The sequence below is a fragment of the Podarcis cretensis genome (assembly GCF_951804945.1).
Source record: "Podarcis cretensis genome assembly, chromosome: 16".
NCBI lineage: Eukaryota > Metazoa > Chordata > Lepidosauria > Squamata > Lacertidae > Podarcis > Podarcis cretensis.
In genome coordinates, this window is record NC_137186.1 from 30,638,514 (window position 1) to 30,653,472 (window position 14,959).

The following is a 14,959-nucleotide window of genomic DNA, read 5'->3' on the forward strand; positions in this document are numbered from 1 at the left end:
CTGGGTAGATTTAGTTCCTGAATCTCTTACAGATATTGATAGTTTGCTCAGCTTAACAGATACTTGCCAGACTGTATTTGCACGGAGGTGCAGACCCCTACAGTCCAAAGACAATTGGAAAGCTTTTCCCATTTCCTTCCTCCTTGCAGAGAAATATTTGAGGTCAATTTGGGAGAGTCAAAATGGCTTGCTCTCCTGTACTATTTCAGACACATGGCTTATATACTTATGTGTGTCTGTTTGCCTTGTACATTTATGACCATTTATTCTATATTAGAGACCTTAGAATTCTTATAACAGGGTCTTCACCACATGTACCCACTTGTTAGGGTTTTAAGTCCTGCTTCAAATATATTCGTTGTTTGTGTGTGTTTAACTGTTGCTATTTATATGTAAATCGCCTTGAGGTGATGGTTTAGAAGGCGATTAAATACATCAATGATAATAATGCCACCATACAAATATATAGCTAATAATATGTAACATATGGGTCCCCAAAGGCAATGTTTGGAGGTCCCAGCTCTTAAAAGATTGACGATTACTGCTCCACAGTAATATTATTTTTTTTAAAAAATACATATATCACCCTGACAAGGCAGTTAAATAATTGCATATAGGCTGTCCAATTTTTCAAAAATGCCTAAGTTTATAATGTAAAGCGTCTTTCCTCCCAGCGGAACACTTTTCTGAAGGAAAGGACATAAAATCTGAAACGGGCAAAGCGCCTTCTCTCAGAAGAAGCGGGAAATGACTCCTAGACCTGCAGTTTTGGGCTAAATTATTTGGGGAGAGGACGGGGCTCGAACCCGTGTCTCGCGGAGTCAGACCCTGAGACAGCCAGTTGGCCTCCTGAGCATCTCGCCTTTCCCACTTCGCTTCGGCCCCGCCCCTTTCTTGGGAAGGAGGGGTGGAGTTGGGGGGAAAGGCGAGGAGGGGGAGGCGCGTTCCTCCGCCACGCCGCAACACCCGATTGGCCGCTCCGCCGCCGCGCGCCAATGAGCATCTCCTTCGTCGCCTTCGCGAGCCGGGGGAGCGCGTGGGCGGTGTTGGCAGCCGCTGATTGGTCCGCGCCGGGCGCCGGTGGCGGAAACTGTTCCTGAGGCGACAGTTCGCCGTTTACCTCAGCCGCCTCCGCCGCCGTCGCGGTGCTGAGGGACTCGGGGGGATGCGGCGACCGGGTGGTCGCGGCGGCTTCCGGCCCCTGGCTTCCCGCTCCTGGCCGTTGTCGCCGCTCTCTCTGCTCCTCCTCGTGTGCGGCTCGGGCCTGGCGACGGGAGCCGAGGAGGGCGCTGTCACTTGCGGCTCGGTGCTGAAGCTGCTCAACACCCGGCACAACGTGCGGCTGCACTCGCACGAGGTCAAGTACGGATCCGGTGAGGAGACGACGAGGCGCGCGGGGCGGGAGGCGAGGAAGGGAGGGCGGCGGCCGGAACCTGTTTCAGAGCGGGGAAAAGAGGAAAGAGGCGCGCGGCTGCCGGGAGGAAATGAAACCCCTCTCGGCCCCGGGGGGAGGCTGTGGGGCGGGTAGACACCCGAGGGCCCGTCAGAGCCCCGCTTCGTTTTCCCAGCTAGTGGTCTTCAGAGGAAGGCTGCCATTAGCAGTACCTCGGATTACATACGCTTCAGGTTACGACAGTGGTACCTCGGATTACATACGCTTCAGGTTACAGACCCACTAACCCAGAAATAATACCTCGGGTTAAGAACTTTGCTTCAGGATGAGAACAGAAATCGTCCTCTGGCGGCGCGGCGGCAGCAGGAGGCCCCCATTAGCTAAAGTGGTACCTCAGGTTAAGAACAGTTTCAGGTTAAGAATGGACCTCCGGAACGAATTAAGTACTTAACCCGAGGTACCACTGTACAGTGGTATCTCGGGTTAAGAACTTAATTCGTTCCAGCGGTCCGTTCTTAATCTGAGGTACCACTTTAGCGAATGGGGCCTCCCATTGCCACCACGCTATTTTTGTTCTCATCTTGAAGTAAAATTCTTAACCCAAGGTACTATTTCTGGATTAGCGGAGTCTGTAACCTGAAGCATCTGTAACCCGAGGTACCACTGTAGTGGCATAGGTGCTGGGGGACCTGAGCACCAGTGCCGGATTTACATATAAGCTAAACAAGCTATAGCTTAGGGCCCTGCTCTCTTGGGGGGGGGGGGCAAAAAATTAAAAGGAAAAGAAAAACTGGATGTACATTTCCAAAATAGAAGATAAAAAATAAATAAAAACCACATACAGCAATAGTGTTTTGTGTTGTGTAGGCTCCTATGATGAAAGTAATGGGCCCCGCCTGCTAGCCTGCTCCCTAAAATATCACTGGTTTGCTCATTTCTATATAAAGGGTGCCTACATTCTGCATATTTTTTTATGTGCAAATGGCTTTAGATACCTATTAGGTCTGTAAATTACCATATAGCATATATTCAACACAAAAAACAAACAGCAACAATTTGTTGTTGACAAAGGACAGCTGGACATATAAAGGGCCCCATTGCCTTCAGTAGCTTAGGGCCTCATCAAACCTAAATCCGGCCCTGCTGAGCATCCACAAAATTCCCCCCATGAAGGGGCTGGGCACCCACAAATTTCAGGGCCATGCACGCTGCATGGCACCCACAGCCCAGGGCACCCACAGCCAAGCTGGCACTCCTGAGTATTGGTGTTGATAATGTTTAGTCTTCCTCATCAGCCTAAACAGGTTCCCAGAGCATGGGCATAGGAGGTTCCCCCCATCATGTAAGTAAATAAAAATACCTATTTTTAGTAGAAATGCAATTTCGACTAAAAGTAGAAATTGTAGAAAGATTTTTATGGGTTTTTCTGAGCCCTTGGGGTCAAAAGAAAGCAGTTTAAAGCAGCTGACATTTCATTCTGAATCTGCTTGGCAGAGGATAATTAATGACAGGTGGCTGTCCTGCACCCCCCAGCATAAATCATGGCCATGTTCCAGAGCAACTTGGGAGATGCCCGTGATAAAACAGCCCTCTGTCCTCAGGCTTTTACAGTCAGAAAATGAGTAAACCGTAAGAAAAAAAAGACATCAGGAGGGAGGAGGAAAAAACATACCCGGGTGCGACAGGCCCTGAAAAGGCTCCCAGAGCGGTTTAGGAGGTGTTGGTGATAAAACAGGCAGTGTCCACAGACTTCACAGTGGCAAAAGGCAGAACCCCAAAAGGAAAAAGGGATCAAGAGGGAGGAGGAGGAGGAACCGAACATGGCCATGGTATTTTACGAAAGAACAGGTATGGCAGGTATGCCCTGCCCCAAGGGTGTCTGAAGTGTAAAACAGACACAGGGAAACACGTCAGGGAAAGGTGAAATGGAGGCGTGGGGAGAAAATGTGGCCATTTCAATTATGCACACTTTGATTTGGTAGCTAGTGTGGTGCCCTCCAGTTGCTGCTGGACTACAACTCCCATCAGCCCCAGCCAAGGTCACAGTTGTAGTCCAGCAGCACATGGAGGGCACCATGTTGGCTACCCCTGTAGTAAGATATAGGGACATGGTGAATGAGGGAATGTTCATTATAGAGGGAACAAGGGAAGGGAAGAAGGGACGAGGTGAGGCAGTGGATAGAGATGAGATTGGGAAGGTGGGTTCTGTTGTGTTCAAAATAGGTGTCTTAGGCAAAACAGAACAGGATGACTTCTCTGCAGCAGTGGCTGGTACCCATAGGGGCTGGTCAGGTGGAAGCCAAAAGAGTAGGCAGAACTAGAGCCAGTGAGAGGTAGAGTCATCTAATGCTAAACTACTTTACCTTTAATGCACATTTATTACTGCATTGCAGGGGGTTGGACTAGATGACCCTTGTGGTCCCTTCCAATTCTGTGATTCTCTTTTTTTTTTTGAGAATAATTTTTTATTAACCGACCAATCACATCAAATCAAACCAAATTACATAAATTCCAAATTACACAGCCGAATTTTAAATTTTTGTTGGGGGTACCCATATTTCAAGTCCCAAAGGGATCCAATCAACTTCTTGCTTCTTACTGCTGTTTTAATGTCCACAAATCTAACCTTATGATGTTCACAGTACTATCCAGTCCTTTCTTATTATTTTTCCACATCTCTTGTTGTTATTTTCATATATTTTTCCTTTCTCTTTGTGACCTCTGATAGTCTCCGCAAGCTGGTTAGAACAATTTGTAATCCTGCGTGGATATTATTTTTTTTATCCAGTAGCCATATCCAGACGTTTTCCATATAACATCACTTCCATACATCAAAACAGTCTTAGCGTCATTAATCTTCACCAATCTGCCTCCTTTCTCAAAACCTCTGAGGAGATTCACTAGGAATGCAGTCTGAAAACAAGTCCATTCTTCCTCCCGGCTATAAATCCTTTGGCAAGATGGCGACTCCGAATTAATTGCTGCACCATTCCCAAAAGCTCTTATTGCTTCTCGGTCTCCATAAAGCATACTTTTGGTTAAAGTTTATCTCCACACAGACCTTAATCATCCTGCTTGGGTCAGTTCAACCAACGGTTCTAATGAGGAGGGGTTCTTGTAAATCACATAGAAGGAAAGTAAAAAAGGTCCCCCCCCCATTCAGCCCCGTTGTCAACATACCCCGCCTTTGGTGTATCTTCATCATAAAATATTCCTGTTTCTCCAGCCTGTCATCTTCTTTCGCAGAGGTCACTTAAATTAGCAGTCTTCACTCCCCTTCTTCACTTGAAATATGTGCATTTGCTTCTTTTGTAATTAATTATTCGAAATTGCTGCAACTAGTGCGCGATCAGAGACAGCGTCCAGGAGAGCCGAGGTCCACACGGGGGCATTCTGCCTAGGGCCCTCACCCCCTTCTTTCGAATTAGGGGGTGATTTATGGGCACAGCAGGCAAGGGCAGTGTTCCCCATTTCCTTGGGGCAACAAGGGAGGCAGCTAGTTCCAGTACATACAAAAGTAAATAATAAAATATCTGTATATGGAAATGGAATTTAGCTGTCATGGTTAATTGCTCCCATTGGACATAGAAAGTTTAGAAACATTAATTAAATTAATTATTTTTATCCTGCTTTTCTGTCTGAGGACACAGAAGGCTGCACAAAAACATAACTGAAGCATACACAACAATCATAAAAAGAAATAAATTGAAGGATATAAAAGCCAAATTCAAAATAGTAAGTTAAAATCCAAATCAAGCTTAATAATGGCAGGGGGGGAAACCTTGCAAACCAAATCTCTGTAAAAGAGGGGGGATGTTCTGCTTTTTTGTTTGTTTTTTGAAGAGAGCAGTGTTCTCAGGAAAGAAAGAATAAGCAGGTGGAGCAACCTCACTTGGCCCAGTTTTATGACAAAGTCTTATTACCTGCCTCTGTACACAATGACTGTATAGCAATTGTTTTGTTTATAGGAAGTGGTCAACAGTCAGTAACTGGAGTTGAAGTTTCTGATGATGCTAACAGCTATTGGCGGATCAGAGGCAAAACTGATGGGTCCTGCCAGCGAGGAATGCCTGTAAAGTGTGGGCAAACAGTACGCCTTACCCATGTTAATACAGGGAAAAACTTGCACACCCACCACTTCCCATCACCACTCTCCAATAATCAGGTAAAACCAGAGCTTGTCCTTCATACTTGTTTACTTATTTTAAGTGTCTCAAAAAATGTAAGCAAATAAAAATGGAGTTTACAAATAAAAGCAAATAAAATGGATAAGTTGCAATCACCAAACTTAAAACCATGGAGAGACCTGGTCTGAACAAAGACATTGGATTCTTATCTCATTATACATGACATAGCCATTTTTCACCTTCTCACCCCTTGCTTTTTCCTGTAAGACCTATTGCAGTCGTTAAGAGTCATCAACAGGCTCATCACAGCTATCTGCCAATCACCCAATCCCACCACCCTTCTGAGTAATACCCCTCCCCACCTTCTCACTATATAGAAGGGTCTGGTGACTTCTGTTTCAGTGTATCTGAAGAAGTGTGCATGCACACGAAAGCTCATACCAAGAACTAACTTAGTTGGTCTTTAAGGTGCTACTGGAAGGAATTTTTTTATTTTGTTTTGACTATGACAGACCAACACGGCTACCTATCTGTAACCTTAAATGTCAAAAAGCAGGGCAAATACTAATACCCCTTATCCAGTATTATTATCCCTGAGTTACACTAGATAGTCTGAAGGATTGTGGCTGGATTAAAGATACCTACCAGGTCCAAGGCAAATGCAAGATGTTAACTGTGGGCTTTGCACTTCTATCCTTCTTAGCTGTTTTGTTCTTATTTGATCATAAGCAACTCACTGATAATGTACTTCATTTCCCATTTCCAATTCCTGACTGTTCCAGTAACACTTGGTATTGGCATTTAGATTCTAAAAAATAGAGTTACATTTCAGGTGTCAGGAAGCTTTAGCCCTCCAGATGTTGCTGAACTACAACTTCAATCAACCCCAGCAAGCATGGTCAGTGACCAGGGATGATGGGGGTTGCAGTTCAGTGATATCTGGAGCAGGCACAGGCAAACTCGGCCCTCCAGATGTTTTGGGACTACAACTCCCATCATCCCTGACCACTGGTCCTGTTAGCTAGGGGTGATGGGAGTTGTAGTCCCAAAACATCTGGAGGGCTGAGTTTGCCTTTGCCTGACCTGGAGGGTCAAGTGTTCCCTACACTCTGGTATATTTGTTTGTAGCCAATTCTAATCCTACTCAGAGTAGACCCATGGAAATTAATAAAAATAGCTAATTTAATCCCATTAATTTCAGTGAGTCAACCTTGAGTAGAATACAACACATTGCATTATTATTTTGAAGTGGGTACCGGATCATTTTATCATTTCCATATACTATTGTCATTCTGCTAGTGTGATGTCACACACACAACACACACACGCAAACAATATCTACCCCCACCCTTTTTGTTCTTATAGGAAGTTAGCGCCTTTGGTGATGATGGAGAAGGAGATGACTTAGATGTGTGGACAGTGCAATGCAGTGGGACATACTGGGAGCGAGACGACGCAGTACGTTTCAAGCACATAGGAACGGATGTGTTCCTTACAGTAACAGGCGAACAGTATGGCCATCCAATCAGGGGACAACGGGAAGTCCATGGCATACATTCTCCTAATCATCACAACTACTGGAAGGCTATGGAAGGTGTTTTCATTAAGCCCAGCTTGGACTCTACAAAGCACGATGAGCTCTGAATGTGTGGTCAACATTTTATGTTAGAATCCACCAAAGTGTATGAGCTGATTCCTTTCTTTAAACACCACCCTCATTTTCCAATATTGTTAAGACACTGGAATATATTTGCAGGTTAGTGTTTTCATGCGTAACTGCAATTTTGGTGAATTCAGACTGGAAAGAAGCTAGATTTGCTGTTTGGGCCCCCATCTATTTTCAAAGTCATTTCCTTTTTCTTATCTCATTCCTTCTTTCCCTTAACTAAGAAAATAGTCACTTGCTGTGTAAACAATCTAATCCAAAGTGCAATAAAACTTAAATTTTTGTAATTCTTTCTCAAGTTTTACGTAAACTCATTAAAAAATAATCTGTATTGAAACCTTGCTTTTAGCAACAACCAGAAGGTGTGTGGGGTGTGGGTGTGCTATAATGTAAGTCTAGGAAGAGATAAAAAGTTTTGTAGATAAAATACTTTATACTCCTGCCAAAATATCTGTTGTTCAGTCCTATTCTTTTTAGCCCCCATTATGCACCATTTGCTGCTAGTGTTCATTTCTATCTCTTGGGAAATATGTAGATAAGTTATTTGGAGTAAAGGAATTTTTTTTAAGTAGTTACATTTTACTAGTGAAGGGAAGCGGAAATTTGCTATGTGGAAGACCATCCTAAGAGAAGTGCTGTAGAAAATGGTTTCATACTGTTCACTAAATACACTTCTTTGTACAGCTTGGGTAAGTTTCATTTAACACCTAGTCCCTTTCCCTTCTCTATTTTCTATACTTAACATTAAACAGGAGCCTAGCTAAAGGAAAGCCAAATATACTTTATGAGCACATACACAATCTGGAACCCAGTGACTTCCCCTTCACAAAGTCGCCATTGCAACCTATTACACAAAGTGATTGATATTTATATATATTGAAAAAGCCAGATCCTTGCACAACTAGTCTTGATTTTGACTAGGGGTGGATCAATAGGTTACTCTGCTACCCAAACATTGCCCCCATTTATATGTGAGCTGAGTCATGTGGCTGCACTGCACTCATACCCATCCCCCCCCCCCCGGAAGGCACAAGTCTCACTGGGTAGAATTGATGTTCTTAGGTTGTGTTCTTGACAAGGATGGATGCTGAGATGAGCATTCCTTTTGGATAGGGTGGCCAGAGGCTGGAGGCCTTATTGAGAGCCAGCGCCTCACTTTCTGAAGGGCAGTGGATGACCACACTTAGAGAGTGCAGTGCATATGTGTTCCATCAGAAGTTATTAAGTAAAATAGAAGCAGCTTTTGACCACTTGAGAGGCTGGGAGTGCTGATGGCATGGAACTCTAGGTTTATTATGCAGCGTGAAAAAGTCAAAATGGGAACTCTTGTGTTCCTATGTCAGGAGGCAGAAGAGTTTTCCTTGCCCTGGATTTTTCCTAACTCTTGGTAGAGAGCAAGGTTGATGAAATGTTCTTGGCAATGCCAACATTTTTTCTTTTTTTGCCAGCACCATTCCAAAAATTTCTGAAAAGTCCCTCAATTCCTTTTTCACTACCATGCATGTCACTGGAAGAAACCAAAGCATTTTTACTTCCAGGATTGTCTTGCTAGTAGGCACTATCAAGCAAGTTATACAAGCCTGCCATGTGCGAGTGTTTTCCAGCCCCCCCCCCCCCAAATATGCTTCAACTAGCTAGGCCAATTGGGCTCATATCCCAGGAGGGCTTTCAGCTCGAAGGTCTGATTTCTGAGCTGGTTGACCTGCAGTAAAGGACCACTGGGGTAACTTGATCTGTCAAAGGGGAAGGTCCAACGACGGGCACCAAGAGACAACAGAAAGGTAAGTCTCACCAACAGGTAGAGATCACAACCACCATCATTAGAATCCACAGGGAGGGGGACCGTAGATTGCTGTTACAGTGTTGGCTTTGTATATAGAAGATCCCAGGTTCAAATCCCTAGCATCACCAGTTAAAGAAGATCAGGCAGCAGATAATGGGAAAGACCTCCCTGTGGGATCCCACAGAGCCACTGCCAGTCAGAGTAGACAATACTAGGCTTGGGTGGATAATTAAACCTGGTATAAAGTACTTTCCTGTAGGATTAGCAGTGGGCATTGCTCAAATCAGCCTTCTTTTTCCTTAGCAGAGGATGGGATTATCTTAAGGCTAGGTCTAGTTTTCCTTCCAAAGATACATACTCTCCCTATAGGTTATTTTTCTACCTTAACACAGACTTCTTAATACAACACTAATTGCATACAGCACCAGGGAATTTCACTCTTATTTTATTAGTGACATCATTTATCCCATTTCAGTGTGCTGTAGTATGGCCAGCAATAGCTAGGGATTTTCTGAGTTTCTGTTGCCCCTTCATGAACCTATAAAGAAATTTCTCCTGTAATAGCCTGTTGTAATCATTTTGCTTTTTTATTATTCTGAGATGGCTATGAACCGTTCTCTGTGTTCCCACTTAAGAAGGATCCAACTGGACTAAGGGGGTCATTTGAGGCACAGCCTTTCACTCTGCTGCTTCCTGGCTCTCCAGACAACATTAGCTGCATTGGAGTGTTTCATGGACTCATAACTTCCAGGTCAGTAGCCAGTATGCTGAATCAAGTCACTTGGAATTGAAGTTATGGCCTTAATGCTGATTTATATAAATTTTAAGCCATTCATTGGTGACTTAAAAGTAAAGTGCTGGTCAACTGATGAAAACGTCTTTAATCAATTGACAGCCACACCAGATACCAATTGCTACAATTTTAAACCACATTGTACTGAAATGTGTTGCTTTGCTTCATCTACTATAGATTTGGAAGGTCTTGTTTGCTTTGCAATTTGGACTCGTCTTAGGATATCATAACTAAATTTGACCTGATGGTTCTTGTGATAGAGGAGCAGTTTGCATCTCCAGAGGCTGTTTTGAATCAATATGGTAGACTGAACCTTTCAAAATTGCACTGAATTTTTTGGTTTCTTAGAATTCTCCAGTGACACTGAGCAAAAGGCTGTTGTCCTCTATATGAATTCCCAATAATTTATCTGTATACCTGTTTCAGTTGCTTCCTTGAAAGAAGACTGTACTGCCCTTCTACCTTGATATGAATGGACTTGCACCACTGCCTCTAAGTGGTTCTGCAATGGTAGTATATAATACGTTCTGCATATTGATACTTCAGTTAACTCCTTTTCTGCCAGGATTCCCTGTATTTGCCTTTTGATCTTGTAGAAATTGCCAAAGGCTTTGTTGCTAGAGAAAGTAGATATTGGTTTACAAAGGCACTCCAATTAATACCAACGGATTGATCTCTTAATACACACCATTGTTTTAATGAACACTCTAATCAGTTATAATCACATTTAAAAATAATCATCTCAATCTAACATGAGGGAGAAGTGTGTGTGTGTGTGTGTGTGTGTGAGAGAGAGAGAGAGAGAGAGAGAGGAAAAAACTTTTATTTCCAGCTAGGGCCAGTGGTTGTTATGCATTGCCAATTGCCTGCAACTAGTTGGATATCTGTTTCGCCCTGATCCAACTGAAAATACATGACAAGCAGCTGGGACTGCATACGCAGAAGCAACTGAACAGTTAGTCAGCATTAGGGATGGGGAAGAAGTTTCTCCTACTCCAGCCATCTATTCAAAATGAGTTTTGGAAAAATATATCTATATAATGTTCCCTTGCCTGCAATGATGCTGCTGGCTTGGCCTCATTGCTGGCTGTGTTACCTCAGAGGAAACTGCTCCTGTCCTTCAGCAATGAAATCAACAGCTGCAGCCGCAGGCGGGAGCACGTTTAACAGCTGGACTGCAGAGCTCTTTACAGCGGCAGCAGCGTCTTGCTTGGTGTCTGGTTTACTGGGCTGGCGCGTTTGCTGAAGATTTTTGGTTGGGTTCCTTGCTAGCAGCTGCAGAATTAGCCAGCAAATGCTGTCAGGTGTAAAGGCTTCCAAGGTTTCCCGATTGATGCTCTTATAAAAGTCTTGTCTAGTTCTTACCATTCATTCTCTCCTATACTGTGAGCTATGAGCGTCATGTGTCCCCCCACCCCAGTATTTTTATTACATAACCCTCAAGTGTCCCGATTTTCCTGGGACAGTCCGGGAATTACAGAAGTCACCTCGGTTTCTGATTTGATGCTGGAATGTCTCGGTTTTCCTTTTTCCTTCCCTCCACATCTTGGAGAACAATTAAAGGTGGTGGGTGGGTGGGTGTGTAGGTGCAAAAAGAGAGTCGTATTTACACTGAAAATAAAATACCTGCACCAAATGAAGGTAACGATGAAACTGGTATATGAAGCCATTCCTATAATGTTGAAGGAAAAGGTCACTGATCCACTTTAAATTCTTTAATTGCAATGCTTTAGCGGCCAGCCATGTCTTAGGAAATACACAGAGTGTTTATTCCTTTATTGTAGATGTTATTTTTTTATTCCTTTATTGTAGATGTCTACAGTGGTACCTCGGGTTAAGTACTTAATTCGTTCCGGAGGTCTGTTCTTAACCTGAAACTGTTCTTAACCTGAAGCACCATTTTAGCTAATGGGCTCTTCCGCTGCCGCCATAATAATAATAATAATAATAATAATAATAATTATTATTATTATTATTATTATTTATGCCGCCGCTACGCGATTTCTGTTCTCATCCTGAAGCAAAGTTCTTAACCCGAGGTACTATTTCTGGGTTAGGGGAGTCTGTAACCTGAAGCGTCTGTAATCTGAAGCGTCTGTAACCTGAGGTACCACTGTACTCATAAGTAAGTCTCACTGTATTCAATTGAGCTTGGTCTCAGGTAACTGGGTAAAGACTGTGCAGCCTTACACTGCAATCTTAAGCATTTTTGCTCAGAAATAAGTCTCATTGAGTTCAATAGGATTTACTCTCTGGTATGTTCCTGATAAATCCCTGTTTCCATCATTATTATTATATCCCACCTTTCTCTTCAACTTAACGCAGCTTAGAGCCAAAATTTTACTTCATTCCATTCATCTTTTGAAGGTGTTGTACAAGATCCCATCCCTCACACATTATTTCTTTACAACAATCTTGCAAGGTAGGTTAGGGGAAGAGGTTGTAATTGGCTCAAGATGACAGATATAGATGTGTACATGAAGTCTGTGTGTTCGGTGAGATCAAACACAGGAGAAGCTTCCTGATGAAGAATAGGATATCCCTATTTTCATTTGAAAAATGTTGGCAGGTATGTTATTATATCACTTTATAATCCAATCATAAGAATCATAAGATGAGCCTGCTGAATCAGGCTAATGATGGTGGCGAAGGAGAATATAATAGGGGATTTCTTTCACCAATGCCAGCATTGGTTGTGTCACGCACATAATGTAGTTTCAGCCTTACAGGGTTACACCAAAGTTCAGTAACTACTAGATTTCATATTTCAAAAAACGGTGAAACGTCTAACCATGCTGTTGTTGTGATAGCAACACCACCGGTTCCGTCTCACAATCTGCCTTGCATCTTGAGTGACTAATATGATTTTGTCGGCAAAACTCCTGCATTCCATCTCTAGATGGTTACAAACAGCAGATTTTAGGAGCAGCTACACCACTCTGTGCCCAATGAAGAGTTTTGGAGATTTAGGAAGCTTCCTGGCAATTTATTACCTGCCCTTCATCGTAAAGACTCAGGGCAGGTTGCAACAATTAAAACACAACAATGTGAATGAGCCAAAACTAACTGCAGAATTAATTTATTTTGTAAACTGTGACAGCCTTTAAGCAATTAATCAGGGATGCTTTTTTAAACAAAAAGGCATCTAAATTGATTAACTGGTCAAAACGCTTTAAAAATTTTAAAATTATTTTAAATATATGTACTTACTAAGCCTGAAGGTTACAGGCACTATCTTAGAAAAGGCTTTCAGGAAGTCCTATTTCTTCTATTACACCATCTAAAAATAAAGTTGTTGTTTTTTCATCCTTTTAAACTAGGGGTGGGGAACCTGAAGTCTGCTCACCACAGAACGCCGGGCAGCAACTCTCTAAAACCTCAAGCCAAGGTTTTTCCTAGCTTTGCCCAGATTCAAAGCTCCCAGCCCTTCTGCTGTATGGAAAGCCAGTCTTCAGAACAGATGCCTGCATTTCCCTGCCCACCCTCTGTAATTTCAATGTTGAAAACTGACGTTTGATGCCATTTTGGTTCTCTTCTCCTACCTATCTCACCTTTGTAACATACATGCAAGAGACAGAGTTGGCCACAACATGACAGTGTTGGGAACACAACTGCCCTAACAGTGGATCAAAATATTTGCTTAGGGGTGGGTGCTATTTTCATTAATATTTGTAGTTCTATGCAAACTACACAAGGATATGCATTTTTGAATGCATTGCTTGGCTGGAGAACTTAATTGCACAATTTGGAGAAGTGCGAACCTCAGAGGATGGCTATGTTTCAGTTCATGTACTATTTCAACAAATACAAATCAGGCAGGTATGCCTTTAAATGTGAACTGGATAAAATTTCTCCTGCACCCCTAGGCTTGCTTAGCATCACTTGTGAAAAAGGACTCTGGGAATTTTCATTCATAAGCAAACAGCATTTTTTTCCTGTTGTTTCTTAAATTGGCATGCAATGTGGATACCAATTAATTGGTCATGATGCACATCTGAATAACAAATTCTTTTCTGCTTTAACTTTCTGATACTCACATCAATCCCTGGAAACCAAGTGTTTGATTCAGTGTTAGAAACTGAGATATGAAAGCCAGGAGCTAAATGGCACCTTGAACCCAGGTTATGGCCACAACAACGGATTGTCTAGGCATGCTTATTTTTTATAATGAGAATACAAAGCTGAAAATGAATGAATTGCAGCTAAAATATTGTGTTCATTTTTCACATGATCTTGTCCAGGGGTAGGCAACCTAAGGCATCCGTGGGCCGGATGTAGCCCAATTGCCTTCTCAATCTGCCCCATGGATGGTCTGGGAATCAGCGTGTTTTTACATGAATAGAATGTGTCCTTTTATTTAAAATGCATCTCTGGGTTATTTGTGGGGCCTGCCTGGTGTTTTTACATGAGTAGAATGTGTGCTTTTATTTAAAATGTATCTCTGGGTTATCTGTGGGGCATAAGAAATCGTTCATTCCCCCCCCCCCCAAAAAAAAATAGTCCAGCCCCCCACAAGGTCTGAGGGACGGTGGACCGGCCCACGGCTGAAAAAGGTTGCTGACCCCTGGTCTAGCCCTTCCCCTGCCCACTCCTCTAATATTCTTAAGAGGGTCTCTTCTCCAGTCTTCAGTGAGTAGCTGGAAGTGGGGAGGCAGAAAAAGGTCCTCCTTTCCTTCCACTCTGTATATTTAATTTGAAATCTTAGGCGCAGTACTGTGCCCAGAGCTCAGAAACTGCTTGTGCTAATGAAATTCCCCATCGCAAAATGCACCTAGAACAATAGGAGTTTCGAACACTGGTTTGATTACAGATTCTACTTCAGGCAAAAATGTAGCTTTGTGACGGAAGCTCCATGCAGTTTCCACCATGGCCACTAGTTGGCGCTGCTCTATTTCCTTTATGCCTCGCCTGGCGTGTGAGTGATCTGACATAATTGCCTGCCTCCGTGAACCATGAAAAGCTCGCTTGTGTTGTTATGTGCGGGACATTCATGAGAATGTTGCAGGTTTGGCAACACCCGCCTGCACTTCAGCCATGCTCACTTGGACCGCTCGCAAATTTATACATGGGCAGGGTGGGAATGGCCTTGTCGCGGCATCCACTTCCTTTTCTCGGCTTTTGCCAAAGGCACCAAGGCTCTCAAAATGCATTTGGCTGCCTCTCTCTCGTCACCTCGCAACTGCCAGAAGTCGTAGCC

The 14,959-nt window shown here is 43.2% G+C and overlaps 2 protein-coding genes across 3 annotated transcripts in view; one reads left to right on the forward strand and one right to left on the reverse strand.

Moving 5' to 3' along the window:
• Window positions 1–14,959, reverse strand: part of YDJC (YdjC chitooligosaccharide deacetylase homolog) — a 128,168-nt gene that overhangs the window by 50,608 nt on the left and 62,601 nt on the right. The window lies entirely within an intron of this gene.
• Window positions 1,052–7,473, forward strand: SDF2L1 (stromal cell derived factor 2 like 1). Its single transcript, XM_079957221.1, has 3 exons — window positions 1,052–1,373; window positions 5,362–5,558; window positions 6,886–7,473. The coding sequence occupies exons 1-3, from the start codon at window positions 1,166–1,168 to the stop codon at window positions 7,162–7,164; spliced, it is 684 nt and encodes a 227-aa protein (XP_079813347.1). The 5' UTR covers window positions 1,052–1,165; the 3' UTR covers window positions 7,165–7,473.

Excerpts from the sequence above, each read along its gene's own strand:
- SDF2L1 (XM_079957221.1), top strand. The coding sequence starts at position 1,166 with ATGCGGCGACCGGGTGGTCGCGGCGGCTTCCGGCCCCTGGCTTCCCGC. Across the intron at positions 1,374-5,361 it reads CGAGGTCAAGTACGGATCCG|GAAGTGGTCAACAGTCAGTA; the intron begins GTGAGGAGACGA and ends TTTTGTTTATAG. Across the intron at positions 5,559-6,885 it reads CACCACTCTCCAATAATCAG|GAAGTTAGCGCCTTTGGTGA; the intron begins GTAAAACCAGAG and ends TTGTTCTTATAG.